The sequence below is a fragment of the Pogona vitticeps genome, chromosome 5 (assembly GCF_051106095.1).
Source record: "Pogona vitticeps strain Pit_001003342236 chromosome 5, PviZW2.1, whole genome shotgun sequence".
In the NCBI taxonomy this organism is placed as follows: Eukaryota; Metazoa; Chordata; class Lepidosauria; order Squamata; family Agamidae; genus Pogona; species Pogona vitticeps.
Genome location: NC_135787.1, coordinates 31,189,303 through 31,208,162, shown reverse-complemented (window position 1 = coordinate 31,208,162; position 18,860 = coordinate 31,189,303). Strand labels below are relative to the sequence as shown.

Below are 18,860 nucleotides of genomic sequence, written 5' to 3'. Positions count from 1 at the left end.
TGAAACTAAATTAAGATTGGAGGAAAATATATATTCATGCACACTGTAAAAAGGCTGGAGCCATCTTCACAGGTTTGGCTTGCTCCAGTGGCCCCCTACCGTCCCCCTTCTGCTCCAGCGCCCCCACACCGCCCCTTTTCGTTCTACTGCCCCCCTGAAAAATGAAATCGCCCCCTGGGGGGCATTATCGCCCACGTTAAGAACCACTGATCTAGTTGATGCACAATGATGCACAATGGTGGAGGGTGGGGTTTCACTTAACTAGGGCTTATTTTTGGGGTAGGGCTTATATTACGAGAATCTTGAAAAATCATACTAGGACTTATTTTCAGGTTAGGTCTTATTTTCAGGGAAACAGGGTACATAATGATAAAATAAGACTGAACCTTTCAATGTCAATAGCATCAAAATGAGAGCATCATGTTAAAAATAAGAAGGGTACACAATGAATACATAGTCCTTCCATTGTGTCTCAAGAAAAGCACCAAACATAGAAAACAGAAATTAATTCTTAATAATGTTGTCCTGAAAGACAAAAACCAGAGCCTCTGACGATTTGTAGGTGCCTTCCTTAAATATGGTACAAGTATGGGGGCAGTATTAAAATGGAGCTGCTAAAGAACTTATCATGATGCCTGAGGTAAAAATCTAGTAAAAATCAGGCATTTACCTTGTTAAACGACCACATTTTGATATGCTATGTTTTCCTTCCCTTGTACTTCACAATACTAAGGAACTTTATGCTTGCATTTTACAAACACCTGCTTTATGTAATAGTTAAAAAATAATAATAAATATACCTGGCAGTAGTGAGCCCCTGCTTTCACTAAAAAAAATTGTTCTTCCACAGCTGTCTTTGGGAAATAGAAGCTTACTTATTAGCAATAACAGTCACAAGACAAGTGCTCCATCATTGCCCAGCATAATGCTAGCTAATGGTTATGGATAAAAGATCTGGAACACTGATTTACCACACTGTCTTGTGTTCTATGCTCATTCACTTGAAAAACTTCAGAATGATATATAGAACAATAAGCTTCTTGTATGTACAATTACTTTTAATTAATGGCTCTTAATATTTGCATCTGCCATGAATATGCTTATTTGAAGAATATGCTCACTGTGTTTTCCGACAGAAATAAGGCCTCTCTCTTTCATGCTCTTCCTCTTTTTCAGAATCCTCGCTTGTTGAAGACAAACTATCATCTCGTCTTCCTTCTTCATGCTGGAAGGGAATGCTTGGTGAAAAGACAGCTGGAGTTTTGGGTGAATTGAATACTGAGCATGATCCTTCACTAGCAGATGAATAATGGGATGGACCATCAATGGTTACTGACAAAAGATCCAGTTCTGTTTCCTCTGGAAACTGATTACAGAGAGACAAAAAAGACATTCAAGTTATAACTGTGATTTCTGTCAAAGAAAGGGAAAATCAGATGTCGTAAAGACAAAGATTTTCAAGGAATTTTGTTCTCATTGTGAATAAGGCAAAGTATCGGCATAAGGAAATTAAGCATGAAATATGTTTTACAAATAGGTATGTGATAGACTTGGGTGTGCACCTTAAAAAGAAATGAATCTAACATGTTATACAGATAGCACAAGCTTAGATTGGAAATCACAGTACTATAATAATTTAATTAAGCATTTGAAAGGAAAGCTACAGAAGAGAAGGAATGCCCAAGACCACCTGCACAAGAGGAACTGACAGATGCTGTTAGTGAATGGAAGTGCATGCAAAACGCTAGCAGAAAATATACAGTAGTATCGTATAAATATTCCTTTAAAATACTAGGGAAAACCACTAACACAAAAACACTATTTTTTTAAAAGAATTAAAGTGATTTGAAGGGGCCTTGGTTATCTCAGTAATTTAGGTATCTGACTGCATAGCCAGAGGTTGGGAGCTTAAATCCCACTGTGTTTCCTGCAACTAGAGCCAGACTGTGCGGTTTTGGGCAAGCTGCACAATCCCAGGGTGCCCCCCCCCCAAAAGGGAATGGTAAACCTCGTGGCGCAGTGGTTAAAACGCTGTATTGCAGCTAAAACTGTGCTCACGACCTGGGGTTCAAATCCCAGGTAGCCGGCTCAAGGTTGACTCAGCCTTCCATCCTTCCGAGGTCGGTAAAATGAGTACCCAGCTTGCTGGGGGGGCAATGTGTAGACTGTATAATTAAAATTGTAAACCGCCCGGAGAGTGCTTGTAGTGCTAAGGGGCAGTATATAAGTCAAATAAATAAATAAATAAATAAATAAATAAATAAATAAATATATAAATATATAAATAAATAAATAAATAAACAAACAAACAAACAAACAAACAAACAAATAAATAAATAAACCACTTCTAAGCACTCTCTACCTAGAAAACCCTGGAAAGAGTTGCCATAAGTCAGAATTGACTTGATGGCACATTGTTGTTGCTGCTACTGCTAGTTTGTTTTTTGATTAGCAAAGATCTGCACATATAGGTTTTGAGTAAATTGTGCTGAGTATTTTGTGTTTGTTTGGCATGAAGGAAGAGCTTGCAATACTGAATGGCCTGGAGAATTTCTCTGAAATCAGAAAATTGCTCAACCCCTGAAAGCAGCCAGTTACCCTGCACGCCTTTTTCAGAGGATGAATGGTTCAGTAAAAGTAGCACTGTATCAGAAGTGTCATGGATACGGTGCTACACAGCCCAACACTAGTATAAAATAATACTGCATTACCTAGCGGTAACAGGTTTAACATCAAAATGTGTCAGCTTCTAACACTTACATGGGATTTGCAACTGCAAATATGGTTTACCTGGCAGATAGCTAAACTGCTCAACATATTAGCAGCAAGCTTATTTTCCTGATATTGTACATTAGCCTTATATAGCTAAAATAACACTATGCACACAACCAAGGAAGTTAGCAGACTTTAAGGAAACTCGTGATTTACAGATGTATAAAACAATCTGCTTTTGACAGGGGAGAGGATCCTAGAAGAGTCCAATGAGGATTGATCATACTCAGTGGTAAAAAATCCTGACTTGCTTTTAGAGATCATAACAGCAGGGAGATGGAAACCCTAATAGATGGCACAGCTCTAAACAGGAGTCATATCTTACTGAAACACTATGTTGTAGGTCTCTATTTATATTTATATTTCATATTAAATTTTTGGGTTTCTTGACTTGGATGGCCCTCCTAGAGTGGTCTTAACCGACTAGATAGGCAGGATATAAATAAAATAAATAAATAAATAATAAAATAAATAAAAAAGTTAGCAGCAGCCAATATGAAAACACTTTTAAGACTTTGCCTGAAACACCCGTGTTACAATTCCTATGGAAAAATATTCAGGTTATTCTACCAGAAGCTATTTTTGTGAAGAAACTGAAAGCCATGTACTGTTCAAAAGAGTTTTTGCAGAGTGACCGAAATTGAACTATTTTCATAAAACCATAATTTAGCAAGGATCTTAAAAAAAAAAACTGCTAAAGGATCACTAGATCACATTCTGTATAAACTACATTAAAGTTTACTTTGTGGTAGACAGAATATAGTCTATAATAATTAATGGTGTATATTTTGATTTGGGGTGAAAAATTCTGAATCAGTCTGAATCTAGATGTTAATTTGTATTTTGCTATCGCTGAGAAAATGCAGAAGACGCATGAAATTTTAATATATAACCAGAACAATGGCTTGTATTCTGGATTCAATCTAATGTTAATTCCAATTACAGGAGTTATACTGAAATCAAAGGAATTTACCCTACCTTACAATGGCTGTAACTACATGTTGGGGAAAAGCTGAATGGAATTCACAGCGACTACTGTTGCTGTACAAGATGCAGGCCCTTCTGGGGTTTAAAAATGGCACCAATGCACACTCTTTAAAACCATATTAGGGGTGCTATTCCAGCCAGCCACTGCTGGGCATCTTCCTAGCTACTGATAGCAGCTGGGTCAGGGAAGCTGAGTCCTCACCCACTCAACATTCAACAGAAATAGAGCCGCTGAAGCTCAGGCAAGAACAGCGGCTTCCCAGCCACCTTGACACTGGCTAGCCAGTAACACTGCTCGTGCCAGAGGATGGGGAAGCAGCTCCATTTTTGCCACATGTGGAGCCAGCAAGAACTCTTGAGTGCTGCCCCAACCCTGGCACTGGCAGTAGCCTGGAAACTTCACAGCACTTGCTGGCCAGTAGTTGGAAATGCACATCCTGCTTTAATGCAAGGAATTCATGCCTGTTTGCAGATAACCCACAGAAAATATTTACTGTGGGTTATCTGCAAACATGCAGTTTCTATCTTCATTTCCTATTCAAAGGGTTTACTTCTTCCAGGATTAAAGGTGGATTTCACCCACAAACTGTTAGAAATCAACTGCTGGCAATAAACTCTGACCAAGCTTTAACACAACATAATAGGCATGTGCATTACTCTGCCTGCCTCTTTATGTGTATCCTTCCACAAGGAGGAAATTCTAGAAACTATACTGCCTTGGGGTCCTAGACTACTTTTTTTCTCAAAAACTTAGAAGGAAGTTCCATCAGATACCTTTACAGGGTGGGAAGAGTGCTAGAAAAAGAAAAGGACATCCTTTCTATATGAATACAGTTAGGCTTACAACCTATTTAGGTCAAAGGAACCTAAATGGAATGAACTAAGTGCAACTAGCAATACACAAATTTATTTACACAGGCATAAGGTACACATTTTTACAAATTAGATTCAGTGTTCTGAACGTTTCTTGTGCAGGTTTTTGCTTACAGTCTCTTTTGTAGAGGACATTTTTTCCTGATTTTAACATTTTCCCAAGCAAAAAATGCTAAGGACACTTTATGATCTTATTAACTTTGAAAACAAAACAAAAAACTTTTAAGAAAAGAAAATAGTGGACTATGTCATATTGCTAGATTTGTATGAGTGCTATTTAAATGCATTACGATACATTCTGCTTAGCTGAGAGAAATGATCAAGGAAGCAGATTTTCCATGCGATTAATTAGTATATGTGGTGATGTTACAAATACCTGAAAATACCCTTCCCCTGGACAGCTGGATTGTTGTGTAATCCCCAAAACTGTTTTATTCAACTTAATTAAAAGCAAAAAAGAAAAACATATTAAAACAAATATAAGAAATCTGCACATTTATGGGGAAAAGCAGGAATAAAACCAATTTTATTAGTAAACAAACAAAAGGTTACATTGGATACAATACTACAATAATCTCATGGCACTAGACAAGGCACAGCTCAATCATATGGATAACATGCATGTGCACATAACATTGTATGTACATATATTGACATAACCACACATTCAAATTGTGTATATCTTTCACATTGCCATTAGTGGACTGGAAACAGTTTACAAATCTTAGCTTGTAAAATAATTAGAAAGGAAGATATTACATATAATATTCTACATGTATCTATGTCAGATTTCCATAAAGTATTCCATTGTGACAGTTAATGAACTACAGCACAATACACAAGGACTGTCTTACCGTCTCCTGTACGTTGAAAGTCACTCTAGGCCCAGGAGATGCCCCATCCACACGTATTTCTGGAAGTTCTTCACTTTCTCCCAGTCGTGTACTGTTACCAAATGATTAACAGAAAAGAGAAGAAATTTATCAAGACCAGAAAATACCCAAGATCTCTTCATGATACTATGCACATATCACACCTGTGCAGTAGAGAGAGAGAAAGAGAGAAACAGACTATTGATGGATGTTCCATTCCCATGGCACTTCTTCCAAATTCAATATCACAGCCTGAATATCTTCTGGAAGTGTTAAAAGGCATTGCAGGAGGAACATTAAGTCAATATTGAAGACTTTCCTACAATAATCTTTATCCTGAAGCCCCTGGTTCAGGGGCGCAGTAGCAATTCCTTTAAATAATCTAATGACTTCTAATGACTATTTGAGAGATCCATTTTCACAGTGGCTTTGGAGAAAAAAAGTGACTTTTACCATTTGTGAAAGAAGTCAAATGTACAGGCATGGGATATAGGAAAATACTATGGCAAATGAACGGATAGGAATTACACATTAAACATTCAGTTGAGTGCTTCATAGAACTTCTATGGAATAAAGATAGTGTATCATTTGGGATGTGCTTGAAACTGGGCAAAAAATGACACAATCACAGATATCTGGATTTATCTGTGATGTGGTAGGTTTCAACTGAGAAAAATAATGCACTACACTTTAAGGAATCACTCACTTGTTTAAAAAAGAATGTGCAAGACACATGCAGGCGAATGCATTTCACAAGTATAACCTTCTGGCTTTAAAAGAAATCAGCTTACCTTGCTCTGTCCATTCTTTTTAGAGGTGGCCTTCCAGAAGCTGAAATACTTTTGGATCGATTATAGCTAGGTTTGTAACCGAGACCCCATTTGTCCTTCAGAGATGCTGCCTAAAACATACACAGAGAGAGAGAGAGTACCGTATTATTTTCACAGCCCATGTCAATATGGCCCTTATGTAATATGGGAAATGCGAAGACATCTATATGCTACAAATATTATAAACTGACAACTAAATATATATAAAAAAGAGTTTAATGCAGTTGGTTGCCTGGGTTACATTCTAATCAGGTCTACATAACATTAGGTATGTGAGAAGATTCAGGCACACCTATTCACTGTTATTCATCTCACCACTACATCCACTTGAATCAGGCAGCAAAGAGCATCTAGAGCAGCCATTTTAAACAGGGGCCACAGGGCCCCCTGGGTGGGCCCTGGCACATTTGAAGGAAGCCACAAACTAGAAACAATTCTTCACACACCATCTTATACAGTTTGTTATGTGATTTATACAATCCTTATTCCACCTATACTCCTTTCTTATTATGTTTATGATTGTGGCCAAAAAAAGATTGAGAATGGCTGTTCTAGAGTATAAGGCAGGTATTTTGAGTGGTATTTTGAGTTTGCTGAGGAGTGTAACAAATTATCATTGATTAAGTAGAATAACCTTGTACAAGCAGATTCATCTTTCTTAAAAACTATTTACTCTAACAGATGTGCAAAGTTTCTCTTGCTGAAATAGAACCTGTTATCTATTGAAATATAACCCAAGGTTTTCATGTACAGCGGTGCCCCGCTTGACAATTACCCCGCTCCACAACAAATCCGCTTTACAATGCCTTTTTTGCGATCGCTATTGCAACTGCAAAACGATGTTTAAATGGGGAAAATCTGCTTGACGATGATCAGTTCCCTCCTTCGAGATCTGGTTTTTCGCTTCCCAATGATCAAAAACAGCTGATCGTCAGGTTTTCAAAATGGCCGCCCGCTGTTTTTCGGACCTATTTCCGGAAGACAGCACCGAAAATGGCTTCCCCTATGTGGGATCTTCGCTGGACGATGAGGTATTTCACCCATTGGAACACACTGAACCGGTTTTCAATGCATTTCAATGGGGTTTTTCTTTCGCTTGACGACGGTATTGCTTAACAGCGATTTTAACGGAATGGATTAACGTCATCAAGCGAGGCACCACTGTACTGTATTGCTATACGGTCTGTCACCTCTTTGGAAAACCCTATACTGTACCTATCTATAGCCACTGTCGCATGTACACCATGGTCAACCTGCTTTTAATGCTGTTTAAAGGAACGGGAGTGAAAAATGCAACATTGATATGCCTGAAAAAGGCTGTAAGATCTTGCTCACCCTCATACTTGACCTACGCAGTTTTTTACGAACATCTCTCCGAATGTCATTGACAGCTACTGACTCCAATTGCTGATAGCGTTGGATTTCCTGATTTATGGTTCCTTCACTTGCACCTAGCTTCCTGAGGACAAAGTTAAGTAATCAAAACTCTGAATAGAAACAATTATAGTACAATGTTGACAGTAATCTGGTGGTAAGGTCAGATAAAACTGGAGTAAATCTAGAACAAAAATGTTGATCATGAAATTTGTTTGGCTTTGGTTTTGTATGGGTTAGAACAGCCCTTGCTTTTGCTACATAAAAGCTTTTAACAAAATAACTTAACTGATTTGAATAAACTGTGCCCACTCCATATGAGTAAGGCTACAGCCATTGGATTCCTTAAGCATCCCACTGTCACAGTGCATCCCACAACCTCATGACAGAGATTTCTGCCCACTAGATGCCTATGAAAGCAAGGCGACTCCACAGCTAGGGGAAGGGGACAGCTCCCTATCTCAAATTCCTTCCTCACTCACTTCCTCAAACTATACAGATACAAATAGGAAAGAAAGAGGAAATATATGGAATACAGAACTCCCTCCCTACAACAGCTTCATTGGTAATGGTATATTTCCAGACACAATTCAAACTGTTGGTTATAACCTCTAAAGCCCTACATGACTAAGGTCCAGGCCATCTGAAAAACTTAAGAGCATTCAAACTGTAAGATTTTAGCTGATCTCCTAGTTTTCTTTAAAAAATAAATAAATCAAGTAGTATTAGTGTTTTTACTCAAGTGCTTTTAAAGTGTTTTAATTTACATTATACTTTAATAAGATATTGGATTTTATTCTATTTTAATATTTGTGATTTTACTGACACAAAAAGGTAGACAAGCAAACTTTAGCTAAGTGGGAAAGACTTTATTATTATTATTTTTTATAAAGTCACCGATGTGTAACAAGTGGGATGATAAATCCATGCTCTAATAATTTTAGGAACCTTATAATTCTATTTAGGTAAATCAGAAATCTCAATTAGAAAAGTCAATAAGCTTTTAACAGTCACAACTTTTTACAGTGGTAATCGATTACCTTGTTAAATGACGAATCCGCTTGACGGTGAGGTATCTGCGATCACTTTTGCAATCGCAAAACAATGTTTCAATGGCCAGAAATCGCTTTACGACGATCGATTCCCTGCTTCGGGAACCGACTCTTCGCATTACGACAATCTGAAAACAGCTGATCGTTGGGTTTCAAAATGGCCACCCGCTGTGCAAAATGGCTCCCCGCTGTTTTTAGGAGGCATTTTTCGCTTTCGCCCACTGGAATGCATTGAAACGGTTTTCAATGCATTTCAATGGGTTTTTATTTTCGCTTGACGAGGATTTTGTTCTACAGGGATTTTGATGGAACGGATTATCCTCATCAAGCGAGGCACCACAGTATTCTGCAATGTGGATGAAACTGTCCTGTAGCAATAAAAGAAATTATTCTTATTAGAAGAACTTGCTCAGATAGGAAACACATACTTACTTCAGATCATCAATAACTTTGGCTTGCTCATTCAGCTCCCTTATGTCCACTAAACGTTTGACATACTTTCTTCCCCTTTGCTCTCCAGTTTGATTATTAGATATTGCCTGTCTCCGATAGTCAGCATTCTCCTATTTTAAAAACAAGAACAATTTTTGATTCCCTTGCTTGCTAACCATAGCAATGCTAACGTAGACAGAAGAGATTTACACCACCAATCAGACTGGCATGCAAAATCAGTTTAAAAAGAAGCCATAATCCTTGATTAGTAACCCACTTATTCCACCATTTGTTTAGACAGATGCTCTGTATGCTACATACATGTCCCCATGAGCAAGACCTGCCCACTTTTAAGTGTGAACTGTTAGAATTAGGAGCATCACTTGAAGCTGATCCAGACAGATATTCTACAGGAACAGAGTAACGTTGGCTTTTGGGGCTCAAGCCAAGCAGGTGATTAACAATCCGTTGCCCAAAAGTGAGCTTGTGTACATCTCCACATAGTGAACCACCATCTGATTTCTAAATAATACAATAAATAGCAGGATTAATAATTCAAAAAATGTTGATGCCTTCATTTTTCTTACTGTCTAGCCCTTTATCAGAGGATTTCTAAATGTTCTTTGCCTGTACATTCTTTTCAAACATTTTCAGAAGACTTAGTTCATGCATGGCTCAAATATGAAATCAACTAACTATTCTGGCTAACTATATGATTCTCTTCATTGGTCCTGGGTTTATTATTTGTAACCAGGTACATAACCAGCTTGTTGGATCTCCCCCACTGAACATAAAAACTGGAATTTACAACTGGATCCAGAGCCTGACTCTGAAGTTGAATTAGGTTTATTACTTGAAGTGTTTGCTAAATAGTTACTGTTAAGTCTTATTCAATTTTAACATAGTTTTAGACTAATTTTTCCTTATCTCAGTTTTCTTAAATCAAGAAGAATTTCAACTGTAGTTTCAGTTTGCAATATGATATAAGAGCTGGTCATTGAACAGCATCAAAAATCAGACTATTGTAAGCTTCTTGCAAGTGTCTTAAACAGTGTTATGTACCTAAATCAAGGAGACAATTTCAGCACTGTATGCCGATTAATGTTATTCTTTTGTTAATACATAATGGCAAAATCTTATTAGGAATTGTGAGTTACAGCTATTTCTTGGGTTAAGTTCTCTGTGATTGCTCCAGTTCTATGTGGCTAGCTGTTACGCAATACTACACCCCTATTAAAAATATGGGCTGTATCAAGCTACTATTGTGATCATAATTACATTGAGATATAATAATATACTAACCGTGCTAACAGTGGGAGACATAGTATCAACTTCATCTTCATCAGACAGGTCAGCTATATTAACAGAACTGAGGTCAGCAATGTCATCTAAGTCTTCTTCTCCTGTCAGTGTTGTGAGGGTATTCCCTAGAGCATTTAATCTTTTCCCAATGTTAGGATCCATGTGAACATCAATGCCACACATCTTCCATAACACATTGAGAGTCCATGTTCCAGCACTGTTACTTTCTGTTTCAACAGAAAGAGGGAAAAGAAGCACTTCATCAATCACCGTTTTAGAAATAAGAGACTGAGACAAACACAAAAACAAAACCAGAGGTTTTGTATGTAGCTGAAGACGTTTTCTTAATTGCACCATACATGGTATGAACCACTGCAACAGTTAAACAAAATCAATTGCTTGCTAATAGATGAAAAAGAAAACCGCAGAAATTCTTCAGATGTGAAATTAAAATATTTTCTACTTTCTCTCTTGTGTCAACATTCTCACCAACTAATTTACTAATAACCAGACACTGAAATGTGAAGAAAGGAAAGTATGTGAAGGTAAGCCTGAAGGCCAAAGTATGCTAAAGATCACAATAACAGATTCCCTGGCTTGGTGGACAATGGGAAGATGACAACCCATCCTTCCAGATGGGTACCTATCAAAGACTGTGTCTGTAAGCTTATTAATTAATTTATTAAAGACAACATAATTGTCAGGATAGAGTTTGTTGCTGAATGTAAGTTTAGATTGGTTCAAGATTTAGATCCGAGTGAGCAGCCCTACCTCTTCCATCCTTACTTCCATCATACTCATATACAAAACGGTTGGCAGTCTGGAGGGAGCATCTCCCTGTATCCAAAGAGCAACCCACATGACTCAGAACTCTACATTTATAACCAGGTGAATTTATAATCCCTTTTCAGAGTCACTAGCCTCTAAGCATACAAGGTGAAAGAAGTGACTAGACCACTTTTATCAATTTAAAGGTTGGGATGGGATGATGAATACACATTAAAAACAGAGAACTTTACAAAGAAGCTAAAGTTGCTTTGAAAAGGAAATCTGTGAGGGAAGAAATATATGGGAAACTGTGTACCACAACAGATGCCTACCTTTAAAAAAACCTTACCTGCAGCTGCTTGCCCTGTTGTCCTCGAACACACCTCATAGGTGCCATCTGGTACTACACCTAAAGGAGGAAGAGGAATGTAGTGATTTATTATTATACTTAAGAATGTAAGTGGAAATTGTACAAAATTAATATATTACATATGAAATACACTTCCTTTGAAAACAAATCAGCTATTTATTTTTATGCCATTTGAAGATAAATTCTCACACTAAGTTTGAATAGTCTGAATGTCCAGTTCTGTACTTTGGTATACATTTGTCATTTCACTATATGACTCAAACTGTTTACATAAATAAAATTTAACTATTTTTCTAAACACAGGAGTGAAATGGAATTCATTCTTATGAAAGTTCTAGTAAGATAATGAGAACAATGCTTACAAGCATTCATAACTAAATCTCCTCGTATTTCTGGTTTCCAGTCGTCCCAACTTGTTTCAAATCCATCGGCAAAACGGATGCAGAAGTTTTTAAAATGACCTTTACTGACCAAAGACTCTGAAGAGCAGGCAGTAATTAAAGTACTTTCAATAGTCAAGACTAATGCAGAGCCAGTGTCTAGATCAGCTGTATGGTTAGTCTGTAAAAAAGTAAGACTAGTGTTATAGAAAAATCTGCTTATTTCAACAGTAAGATTTATTTTGTTTTACATTTACAGTTAGAAGTACCAATCCCTTGTCATTGTTTTTTATACTTTCCTCTCTTACACTTACAAAATTACTTTTTGAACCCCCAACTCTTTTAACTACAGTTACTCTAAGATGGCTTTCAACCAACAATTGGTTACCTGGCATCTTTAATACAAATCCTTTAAAGAAATATACTACAGTATTTTCTTTATGGACACACATAAACTTATAGTTTAACCTAATCTACTTCTAATCCTTCTTCTGTACTGTTATGAATTTTAACATGAATGAAGTTATTTCTTAATGTTGGTCATGCGCCTTAAAATATATAGCATAATCTATACTTTGAAAAACAACTTTTTCCAAGGCAAAACATTAGCTAAGCAGCATTTTAAACAAGCTAATTTCTACCTAAAAGCTAGAGCACAGCACAGATATACAAAAAGCAATCTAAGTTTCATATCTAATATGAACTTAGGAGTACACAAAACATCTAAGTCACTCACTTTCAGTTACATTTTCGTTAAACACAGGGAAATACAGCTGATCAGATTTGGTGATTGATGTAACACTTATTACTTACACAGTAATTCTGTTTTTCTTTCTGTCCCCCAAAATTAATCTTGTGTCCCTGCCTCTGAATCTGCACCAATATTAAAAGCATTATTTTCAAATGTCTTGGTTATGTTTTGAAAAAGTCTCAATGTAGAACAAGATATGTATTGTGTCAAAATATCGTCATCCAAATTTTTACTCCAGTTATACTATGTAACACAATTTAAAGCGCATATCACAACACCTAATTGTTCCATGTACAGCAATAAAATTGAACTTTCATAATCAGTATTATACTACATGTCACAGATCATCATTTTAAATATTAAAACTACCATATTCCTTATCATTTATTTTAATACACACCAATTTAATTGCTAAGGCTGAAATCCTATTACATAATTTATGCCTTCAGAAGTCTGACAATGTCGCCAGTAGATGGAAATCTTCATTAATTTAAGACTTATTTCTTTCCCATACAATGAATAATCCATTTCATTGTGTAGAATACATCCTGCTTATAACTTTTTTGAACTGTTACCGTCTGGCAGAAGATATAGAACAATTAAGACTCGGACCACACGTTTTCTAAATAGTTTTTATCCTAGAGCTATAATTGCAATTAATAATGAGCTTAAAGACCACCAGTAGGGAATAATTAGTTGGACTGTGTTACTTGGACTGAGGTGTAGATGTTTGTATTTTTAGTGGGGGATTTCTAGTGGGTGGGGAGTGTTTGGGGAATGTTATGTGTGTGCATGTGTCTGGTCTCTGGGTGTCTGTGAATTTCGTTGTATGATATACTGTGTATATACTTACAATGACAATAAATTATATTATTATTATTATTATTATTATTATTATTATTAGAAGTCATGGGAGACATAGGGTAGAAGTCTTTAATTATCCAAAATCTTCGCTGTCAGATGATGTAACTGACACAGGAAGATTTTCAATAATTAAAGACTTCCTCCTTCTGTCCTTTGACTTCCACGCTGAAACAGACTACTTGTGATCCGGACAAACTGTAAGACAGAAGGAGGAAGACTTTAATTACTGAAAATATCCTCTTGCCAGTGTCATCATCACCCTTCTAGAACCATAAGCAACAGAATTTCAGCCTATATGTGATATAAGGTGTACACCATAACATTAAATCTTTAAAGAAGGTTACCTAATCTATTTTCAGCATTAACACAGGCATTTTTATGCTTGCTATTTCAACTGTACTATCACAACTGTAAAATAAATGTATGATTGAGAAGTAAGATAAAAGTAAGTTTTCTAACAAATCAAAAAACAAAGATAGATTTTGCTATCTACCATTCTTTGGAGTACAGTACTTAAATCATGTATGTAGTGTAAACTCAAACATTAACTTTCTCTCCATTCCTCCTTGGTAAACAAAGTGCCAGTGCCACAATTCTTGGGATGCATGTGCATATAGCATCAAGCTTGCAAGCATGCACCCCGAGAACTGTAAGGGGCATTTTACCTATTGGGGAAGGACATACAGAAAATTACACAGAAAGTTACATTTGGGCTTACAGTACAAACGGGATTCCAGCCACTCAGTGTAAGGCTTTCAAGCACCACTTATGCTTAGGCCATTCTCATATTTAACAAGTCAAACCGTCTCCAAAACTGACGTGCCCCATCCTACCATAGTAAACCTCATCATAGGCGTGGTATGTATAAAATGTCCCCATGACATCTCTCTAATTTTCTTTTATACCTGTGGTGTGTTTGTGATGGGCAGGCAAATCCCTAAGTCGTTAACTGTTAGCTGGAGAAAGAGTGTCCCAAAAGCCTGAGCAGATGTTTGCTGGATTCCAGGTAACATATCAACTATTTCCTTCGTAGCCATATGAATATCTTTATTCAAAGCCATCCTCTGTTCATTCCAGTTGTCATAAGCAGCTTTGTAGTTCAGCCAGAAAAGCACAGCTTTAGAGGGAGAAAAAAATGTGTTCAGCTATTATAAACAGCATACCATAACACATGATATTGAATTCAGTGATCAAATTATACACCATCACAGCTATTGAAAAGTGAGTAAACAGTATTTTTAAAGCAAAAGAAAAGTTAATTAGTACCTCTATCAAAAGCCACAGGTTGAGCAAAAACAATTGGCCTGTTCAAAGTAATGAGCACTGCTTCTCTATCCGATGAACCACTGATTTCCTCTCTAAGGGCATTTCTTAGTCCAATTCTTGTTTTAAAGTAAGCAACTTGGTGGAAATCTGATCCAGCTTCTTCATATACCTTATAAAATTCCAAAGATACAACATAGAAGAATATATCACAGCAAAAAAACAAAAAGATACAACATATGAGAAAAAGGACCCCCTGACTTACCAGGCCTCCTCGCTGTTGTGTAGTTGTGTTAGGTTACACTGGTGTTGGGAGGCATGGGTGAGAAAAGTTTTATTCATTGTACTGCTAACTGCACAATCCTGGCAAAACTTTCTCTGGCTAGCTGGTCATTGGGGTAGATCTCAGTGCTGTTAACCTGCTACAGCCTACAGCCTCTGGAAGTAAGGGATCCCCTTAAAGGGAGCTGGGGACAGGGCAGGCTCTGGCTTGGCTCGGGGACCATATGCCTTTTACTGTCCCAAGGTGGTAGGGAATCACAGAGTGGTGTACGCCCGAGTGGATTCCACGGTCTGTCCCACCAGGCAGATTACCCCCAGCAGATTGCTGGGGGGCGGGGCGGCATCAAGAGGCACATGGGCCTGTTGATCCTCTGGATCCATCCCAATGCCGAGCCAGCAACTTGTTGCTAAAACCAATAAAGTTGTGGTCGTGTCCTTCCAGAACTGTCTGTGTGGTCATTATGGTAGCAGATGGGGTTGTCCTGGCCTAGCTCTAGACCAGCAATATATCACATCAAAAGACAAACTTAAGGAAACAGAAACATTATACCTTTTATAATAACCAAGTTAAGAGGCTTAAATGTATGCTCATTAGGCTGGTCTGGGAATTCTGTTCAACTTACAGAACAAGGTGCTCTTCACACCACTCTTAAACTACAATACCCTTGTGAGAATCTCTGCAGAGTTGCAAACACTCTAACATCTTGGAAAATCACACAGGAGTTGCAAGGGAAAGAGGAATAGGAAGCTTTCTTTGTCCTTCCACGTAACAAAGTTTCTTTGGATCCCCTGGTTCACCAGAAGGGCAATTTTTAAGCTATCCAAAGTTTTAAAAAGCTGTGCTTAGCATTTCTTTCTTTATCTCATTTTGAGAACCAAATATTGCTAGTAGACTATAAAATAGTGATCATAAGAACTCACCTGATGTTTAACAATTTGCCCTAATGCCAGGTTCAAGTCTACTTGGCATTTACCAAAGAGTTTCAGGTAGCTGGTACTACCAGGCATTGCTTTAGTTTGTAATCTATTTGAGAGCTCCAGTTCTATCAATCCTGTTTCAAATCGTACAGCTCTCATCGATGGTGTTGTGGCTGTTACCTGGATACCCTAAGAAAGGAAAAACACTCAAAGATGAATCTCAGCAATCTCTCCAACTCATTTGTACAAATATTTTTCATAAGTCTTTTATTAAAACAGAAGAGTAGAAGAAAATTAATTATGTTCATTTGTGGGTTTTTTGGCTAGTTTAGAAAATGTAATTCTAGACATACAACACAAGGAAGGATCACTACTCGATGACCTCTCTTAGTGGGGCAATTACATTGACCATTTGCAATCTATAAGAGTCTGGGCATTGATGAATTTGAATTAAAACTGAGTGACTACATGACATAAAGCTCAACGTGAGGAAATCTGTTGTGGAATTGTCTTTTTTGAGTGGGGAATAATCTTTTTTTCTGTTCAGCTGGCAAGAGTGGCTTAAGTTTGATGTAAATAGCCTGACATTGTTTTTGTCTGTTTTCTGCCAGTATGATTGCCTAACCTAAAGTAAAATAGGGAGTGTCAGTTCTTGTCAAATGAGTGAATCTTATCAGCAAACTTTCTTTCTTGTTTTACCTCAGTGATGGAATAGTTTCACTGGAGCACTTATGAGAACAATAGGGGGAGCAGGGGGAGAGATGGAAATTGCCAATCAGCATTGTTTAAGTCACTTCTGCTGTTGGAGCTCAATACAAACCAAACTCTCTGCCTCTGGCCCTGCTGACTCCTGCAAATCTGGATGGCTACAGTGATTTCACTGGGGAAACATGGTTTCCACAGGTACTAATTACAGCACATCAAACCATATTTTTTTCCACTGTGTATTCGCACCTTTGCAGAAAAAAAAAATAAGATTTTCACGTTGGTCTGTAGACTTAATCTTCCTAAACTAGAATACACCCACAGAAGACCAGAAGGATGGCTGAAAGTTAAAAAAACAAAATGAACCGGTGTGAAATAAGGTCATGGGTAACTACAAGGACCTTTATAAAAGCATCCTGAAAGAGATATGTTTCCCTGTTAAGGAACAGAAAGATGCAGAACAAGGACAAGAAATAACCCAAGACTATTGAGAAACAATACTGTATGCTGCCATAACTGTTTTTGACCCACAGACATCTTGAAAGAAGGAACTAGGTGAGATGCTGAAAGTTGATTAAAAATCATCTCTCTGCATAGTAAATCGTAAATGTACGCAGCTTAGCAGGCTGGAATGCCTGACTACAGAGCCAGGTTCTGCGAATTCAGATCCTCATTTTGTCTCCCATGAGAGGGGCTAGTTAAGGACATCCGGAACATGTGTGGTTAAATATCCTGCTCCGTGTGTGACTTTAGGCTGCACATTCTCACAGCATTGCCAGAAAATAGAACTGTTAAAACACTTCTGAGTACTTCTTGCCCAGAAAACTCACAGAGGGTCACCATTAAATTGGAATTGTTACGAAAACACCAAATTAACTATGTTAACTCTCTATTGATTTTATACTTTGAAAGTATTGCTATTAGTCCCACTGTCAAGAAAATAAGAAACTGAAAAATACCTTAAACTGCAGACTCAAAGAATAAAGAAGAATTTTTGGCTTTTCTCCATAAGTTGTTCCATCGTGTTCATTCCAAAGAGGAATAGGTTGCTCTCCTCCTGTATAATTTTAAAAAAAATACAGTTCCAGAAAGTTATAATATTTTGACACTAATTCTTTTTTTCCCTACTCTTAAAACATTTACTCAACATAACACATCCAACACATCTTTAAAAACCAAAGTACATCTGACAAATGAAATTAATATTCAGGAATCCAGCAGTTTAAAAAAGCAAGCAAAACAAAAACACACCTGATTTCCCAGGTGAACTTTAACAAACCAATATAATATTCCTTCCAGCCTAGTTTCCAATACTAATTTCACAACCAACTCAACAAATTTATCTCTGAGTATACAGGTGTAGGACTGCAGTGAAAGTTTATAGCAAATGTTTACATGAGTGCCCTGAGCAACCATGAATATGATTTGCACATTTCTACAAATGTGTGCAAATCTGTTCTCAAAGTGGCCTATTTTTGGCTCTGCAATGTTATGAAAACATAATAGGCCACATTTTGTTGTAAAATAGATCATCTGTAACCTAATCTAAAGCAGCAGCTTAAGTATTAAAGATAGAATTTCTCAAAAAAAATTCTTAAGACTACCAATTCTATGTGGGACATGGTGGCGCTGTGGGCTAAACCGCAGAAGTCTGTGCTGCAGGGTCAGAAGACCAGCAGTCGTAAGATTGAATCCACGCAACGGAGTGAGCTCCTGTCGCTTTGTCCCAGCTCCTCACCAACCTAGCAGTTCGAAAGCATGTAAATGCGAGTAGATAAATAGGTACCATCTCGGTGGGAAGGTAAAACGGCGTTCCCTAGTCATGCTGGCCACGTGACAACGGAAAACTGTCTTCGGAGAGGCACTGGCTCTATGGCTTGAAAAGCAGGATGAGCGCCGCTCCCTAAAGTCGGACATGACTGGACTGAAAATGTCAAGGGGAACCTTTACCTTTACCAATTCTATAATTCTCCTTTCTGGGAGTTCTACATGGCAGACACCGTATAGGCACCTAAATGTGGCTCACCTGGGAGGAAGATCCCCACTGGAAGTCTTTGAAGCTGAG

General features: G+C 37.5%; 1 protein-coding gene across 19 annotated transcripts in view; it reads right to left on the bottom strand.

Moving 5' to 3' along the window:
* The window catches only part of BLTP1 (bridge-like lipid transfer protein family member 1), a 140,286-nt gene that overhangs the window by 30,221 nt on the left and 91,205 nt on the right, over positions 1-18,860 (bottom strand). For 4 of the 19 annotated variants that reach the window (XM_073001687.2, XM_073001694.2, XM_073001690.2 and 1 more), the window contains 15 exons: positions 17,755-17,852; positions 16,094-16,279; positions 14,894-15,062; positions 14,533-14,744; positions 12,826-12,885; positions 11,995-12,193; positions 11,612-11,671; positions 10,495-10,721; positions 9,514-9,714; positions 9,193-9,323; positions 7,670-7,793; positions 6,296-6,405; positions 5,487-5,577; positions 5,009-5,071; positions 1,122-1,366 (listed from right to left, as the gene is read on the bottom strand). In XM_073001687.2, the coding sequence (XP_072857788.2) occupies positions 1,122-1,366; positions 5,009-5,071; positions 5,487-5,577; positions 6,296-6,405; positions 7,670-7,793; positions 9,193-9,323; positions 9,514-9,714; positions 10,495-10,721; positions 11,612-11,671; positions 11,995-12,193; positions 12,826-12,885; positions 14,533-14,744; positions 14,894-15,062; positions 16,094-16,279; positions 17,755-17,852 (2,176 nt within the window). The remainder of the gene's footprint in view (positions 1-1,121; positions 1,367-5,008; positions 5,072-5,486; positions 5,578-6,295; positions 6,406-7,669; positions 7,794-9,192; positions 9,324-9,513; positions 9,715-10,494; positions 10,722-11,611; positions 11,672-11,994; positions 12,194-12,825; positions 12,886-14,532; positions 14,745-14,893; positions 15,063-16,093; positions 16,280-17,754; positions 17,853-18,860) is intronic. The other 15 variants (XM_073001698.2, XM_078376689.1, XM_078376690.1 and 12 more) reach the window with 9 other exon arrangements.